This window comes from Trichosurus vulpecula, chromosome 2, assembly GCF_011100635.1.
Source record: "Trichosurus vulpecula isolate mTriVul1 chromosome 2, mTriVul1.pri, whole genome shotgun sequence".
Lineage (NCBI taxonomy): Eukaryota > Metazoa > Chordata > Mammalia > Diprotodontia > Phalangeridae > Trichosurus > Trichosurus vulpecula.
In genome coordinates this window covers 202,440,383-202,446,050 of record NC_050574.1, presented here as the reverse complement: position 1 = coordinate 202,446,050, position 5,668 = coordinate 202,440,383, and the positions used below count along the sequence as shown (strand labels likewise).

Here is a 5,668-nt window from a genome sequence, read left to right as displayed (position 1 = left end):
GTCAATATTTCTGGGACACGTTGAAAGCCTTAAGGAACTGGCTTCTGGGCCTACATTGATTTTCTAAGTAGCAGGTCAACAATATGAGATGATTCAATGTTGATGGAATGCCAACAACCTGCTTTATGCTATACAGAGCACAGAATTAGATCCTGTCTCTGCCAAGGGATTTTTATACTCTGAGTTTGACAGACAAGCAAGATACAAGTACAAGAAAGAATGTGAATGCACTCTGGGGAAAGAGGAGGATTACCATGGCACAGAACACTAGCATCTAAAGTAAAGTTGAATTCATCCAAAGCAGTAGCTAAACACAGGTAAAACATTCCTGTACAGTCCCGTCCTCAAACTCAAGTTCCATCGCCCTCTAATGAAAGAATTCAGGGGAGACATATCCAATATTCCCAGCTGTGAAAATTGTTTGTCATTACTTTTCATGACTTCAAGTCTGAAAGCGAGTCCCATTTCCTACTGGGTGCTTTTTCTATAATGATTAATAATAGATAGCATTTACGTATCTTTTCAAGTTTGTAAAGCACTTTATGTAAGTTAGGGCATTTGATTTTCACAATAATCCTTGTTATTATGCCCATCTTACAGATGAGGAAAGTTGCCCAGGTTCACAGAGCTCCTATGTGTCTGAGGCAGGATGACAACCAAAGTCTTTCTGACTCCAAAGGCCACCCTGCAAAGGTCTTCTGGGACTGTCATGACAATGACGCTGAATAAGAATAAAAATTAAATGAAGAGCCTCTGCTTTCCCCTTCACCCTCCACCTTCCATGTCAATATCCTGGCCTTTATTATGTTTCTAGTCAGCAGCAGCAACAACATGAAGTCAAAAAACTTTTGTGCTACGTTTTGGCCAATGTAAAACCTCCCTATTGGTCTACTTATTAATTCAATGTTCATTCTTCAAATCTTTTTTAGGAAAGACATAGCACTAAATACTTGCAGAGATCCTAATATGTCAAGCTGTGGTCACTGCCCTCAAAGTGATAACAAGCTATTCCATAAATACAGAGAGATATTTCTGTTTCTGACTTTCCTTTATCTTTGGCATTTAAATGTTCTTCAGGCCGTTGATTGTTTTAATTTCTCAGATAATTCCCTCCCTTATTACATATTTTGATTTCATTTTGTTGTACTTTTTTCTGTACTGTGTATATTTCTTTTATATTAATTCCTCTTTTCTTTGTCTTACTTCTCCTATTTTGCTATTGTTGAAACTTTTTGAAATTTTCTTGAGCTCAGCTTTTTTTTTTAATGTTTACAGTGTATCTGATTTGCCCCTATTTTGTTGGGTTCTTTTTGTCTGATTTCTGTCCTCATTTTTCTCTCTCATTTCTTCTCTAAAATGATTTCATGAACTCTGTATTATCATCATCTGTTGATTGCACTATGACATTAACTTGTAAAGAAAAGGAAAATTGATCTTGAAAAGCTTCACTTTTATTTTGTTGTGATAGTTAATCAAGCACACGTTTCTATTTTTAGGCAGGCAGAAAATATAAGAAAAGATTGACCTAGAAGAGTAGCTCTGGAAAGAATAAATTTATTTAGGGAGTGCTAGATATAGATAAATCAACCAAAGAAACAATATGTGTATTTATTAAATGCCTACTCTGTACAAAGCACATTTATGGGAAACTCAAAGATCTACAAAGGATTTATGATCTAGGTTTTCCAGTTTTGTTTTGCTTTGTTTTAACTGAACTTATGAACTATAGGGTACTCCACCTGCTCTCAGACTTAAAGTCTTAGATATTTTTTTTAGGCACAGAGAATTTAATGTGACTTGTCCAGTTTCACAGAACATATCAGAGACAAGATGTGATTACAAGTCTTACTGACTCCAAAGCCCAGCTGGCTGTCCACAACATACTAGCTGCACACCCCTATTCCCTGGATGGCTATGGCATGACCACAAGGTATATGTGAACAATCAGAGGGTGCAAACATAGGTTGAATCACACCCTCCTTTTAATAGCCAACCGTGGGCCTTATTTCTAACACAACCAACACTCTTCCACTCTACTTTCTACCTTTCTGCCTTTGTTAGATACCAGCCCTCCCCATTCTGAACTGGGTGTTGGTCCCCAGGACAGTTATAATCTATTTAGCTAGGTATCCAGAGCTGGGCCTAGAATCAGGAAGACGGAAGTTCACACTGCAGACACTAATTAGCTATGTGACCCTGGACCAGTCATTTTGGCTCCGTCTCAGTTTCCTCAACTGTAAAATGAGAATTAAAATCACCCTACATGGCAGATATAGGATTGTTGTAAGGATCAAAAGAGATAATACTTGTTATATTTACTTAGCACAGTGCCTAACACATAGTAGCTCTAAATAAATGCTTTTAGGGATGGGAAAGCTGTGGCCTCAAAACCACATGTGGCCTTCTAGGTCTTTGGGTGAGGCCTTTTAATTGAGTCCAAGTTTTACAGAACAAATCCTTTTATTAAGGGAATTTGTTCTGTGAAGTTTGGATTCAGTCAAAGGGCCACACTTGAGGACCTAGAGGGCCACATGTTGCCTTGAGGCTGCAGGTTCCCCACCCCTTCTCCTCCCCTTCCCTACTCAGAAGCTGTCCAAGTGCTATTGGGAAAATGCTCTCCATGCCTCCCCACCCTTCATCCCTAGATCACTTTGTAACTATGGCAGGCACCCTTCTGAGGGTAGGCTCTGTGATCCAGGACAGTGAATCAATAAAAACCCTATCACTCCCTTTTTTCTTTTTGGCTTGGAACAGGATAAGCAGAGAGAGAGATGAGTTGCTATTTGCATAGTAGATCTCTCTACTTTATCTTTTGCTCAAACCCAGCCACTACTACAATAAGGAGAGAGGGGAACCTGTAATTTAATTAGGAGGAAACTCTCTATTAATGCAGGTTAGCAGCCTCTCCATAATTAATAGTCTAAATACTGAGAAGGTAAGTGACTTGCCCATGATTACACAACCAAAAGGTGTCATGCGCAGGACCTTAAACTCAAATCTCCCTGACTCTAGCCATCTCTTTATCCACAACAGCTCCAAACAAAATATATACAAAGAAATAGAGAGATGAGAGATTAAGACAGAGACAAAGAGAGTAACAGAATGTGGAGGGGGAAAGAGAGACAGAGAGACAGAGACAGAGAGAAACAGAGAGACAGAGAGAGAGAGAGAGAGAGAGAGAGAGAGAGAGAGAGAGAGAGAGACAGAGAGAGAGAGAGAGAGAGAGAGAGAGAGAGAGAGAGAGAGAGAGAGAGAGAGAGAGAGAGAGAGACAGAAACTAGCAAATAAGAGGTAGGAAGGGCAAGTGAAAGGTCAGCTAGGTGGCGCAATGGATAGAGAACCAGGCATATAGTCAGGAAGACCTGAGTCCAAATTTGGACTTGGACACTTACTAGCTGTGTGATCGTGGGCAAGTCACTTAACCCTGTTTGCCTCAGTTTCCTCATCTGTAAAATGAAAAGAAGGAAATGGAAGACCAATTCAGTGTCTTTGACAAGAAAACTCCCAATGGGTCCTGAAGCCGGTGAGACTGGTGGGGGCCTCCGGGACGGGAACAGGGGGGTGGCGAGGCCGCCGACCCCCCAACAGGGCTCTCTGACGCCTCGGGGCCCTGAAGGGCGCCCTTTGGAGAGCCGGTGCCCCGGTCGGACCCGGGATCTCCTTAGCCTCGGCCCGCACCGGTAACTGTGTGTCTGCTCCTCCAGGGACCCGAGGCGCCGGGAAGATGGGCGGCGAGTTCGGGAGCCTGATCCGGGTGAGGCACATCATCTCCTACAGCCTGTCCCGCTTCGAGCAGAGAGCCTTCCCCAACTACTTTACGAAGGGCATCCCGAGTGTGTTCTGCAGGACGCAGGACTCCATTCTGCAGGTCGCCCCGCGCCCCCCCAACCCCCCATTCATAGCCTTTTACCTCATCTATACCTGCGGAACCCAGGAGTTTGAGAAATCAAAGAGGAAGAAGCCAGCTGACTTTGAAGAAGACAAATAAGCAACACAGAGGAAGTGCACCAGTCTTGGTTCCCTGTGACTTGAGGCGCCAGTAGAAGAAGAGTGTACAAAGACAGTTTGAAGATGTAATAAACTTCACATTTTACAAACTCTAAAAAAAGAGAAAAGAAAAGAAAACCCTAAATGGGGTCACAAAGAGTCAGACTTGACTGCAAACAACTGAACCACAATAAAGGATAGTGACAAGGAGTAGAGCTAGTGAATTCTGTGGAAGCACAAAGGAGGGAGAAGTCACTGTTGCCTGGAGTAATTAAGAAAGGCCTTCTATGGAAGTGGAACACAAGTTAGTCCTGGCTGGATGGCTGGGATTCAGATAGGCAGAGCAGCAAGTAACCTAGGCTTTATTATCCTAGTGTTACAATAAGGAAATTGAGAGCCAGAGACATTAAATGATGACCAGTAAGCGGCAGAGCTGGTTGTATTTGAACCCAGATCTTCTGTCTCTATGTTTAGTGCTCTTTCCTGGCTTGAACAGAGGGCTCATGAAGGATAGAAGTAGGAAACAGGGGGGAAAGATAGGTGAGGGCCAAACTACGAAAGGCTTTGAACGTTGGCCAAGTCAACATTTTTCAAAGCGAGTTCTGCAGCCCTCTGAGTTTCCACAAAACGATTCCCAGACTCCCAACCTACCTAATTGCTTGTTAGCTAATCATTGACATAAAAATAGTCCAAGGATTCGTTGGTAGGTATTATTGCCAGCCCAAAACTATCAACACGCAGAGATCCAGCACTTAGCACAGGGCCGATCACATAAGAGGCACTTTAATAAATGTTTTTATTGATCGATTTAGAAGGAAAACTAGTTAATTATATGCTCGAAGCACAGACCCATGGTATACAAAAATGAGGGGGCCCTAAGCAGCAGATTCAGCAACCTTACATGGGTCTTTACTACATAAGCAGAGTGAGCACAATGGAATTTTACAGAGAACTGAAGGACAAGGCTGAGATTTACACATCAAAGAAGGGATAGCAGAAGAGAAAGAGCTGTGCCCGATAAAATTATGAACTGGTCAGTACACACTGAGGATAAGGCTAGAACTTGCAGACCAACCATAACACAAGAGCTATAGCTAGTTACCTAACATGTAAGTAAATAGTAAATTTAGGTAAATAGAGGTAATAAAGCTGACCCCAAAATTCTCTTATCCCTAACCAGTTAATCACCTGAGCTAAGAGTTTGAGGTCTTGGCTAAATTCTTCAGTCTCTAATTATTTATTATGACCCACTGTCAAAAGGAAATGGTGCTAATAAAGCCAAGCCAAAAGCATTCTCTATGAAGTCATTTTGGTTCTTATCCAATAGAATGTGTGAGTACACACACATGCGCACACACACACATACACATAAACTCTACCCTCCCCTAGGAATCCTGACATTATCTCTTTCATGATTAGTGTGGCACATTGTTGGAGTTCAATAAATATGTATTAATCGATTACCTCTTGTAGCAAGGTTGAACCAATGGCAGGTTCCCTTCCTGGTAGTGAGTATCCTCTCTGTCTTTTAGCATCTAAGGCTGCTCCATTGTCAGTCAGCATTCAGATAAGACCTCTCCTTTTGGTCTATCCCCTGTCCATTTAGGATGTATCTCAGTGGTAGACAACAACTTTCTGAAAACTATTTCCTTCGGCAGTGACAGCCTTCTATCACTACTTT

General features: G+C 42.1%; 1 protein-coding gene across 1 annotated transcript; it reads left to right on the top strand.

The window, feature by feature from the left end:
• The first annotated feature begins 3,724 nt into the window (after nucleotides 1-3,724).
• Nucleotides 3,725-3,988, top strand: LOC118835681 (cytochrome b-c1 complex subunit 8-like). Its single transcript, XM_036742910.1, has one exon. The coding sequence runs from the start codon at nucleotides 3,725-3,727 to the stop codon at nucleotides 3,986-3,988; it is 264 nt and encodes an 87-aa protein (XP_036598805.1).
• The last annotated feature ends 1,680 nt before the right edge of the window (nucleotides 3,989-5,668 follow it).

Coding starts and splice junctions, on each gene's coding strand:
- LOC118835681 (XM_036742910.1), top strand. CDS start 3,725: ATGGGCGGCGAGTTCGGGAGCCTGATCCGGGTGAGGCACATCATCTCC.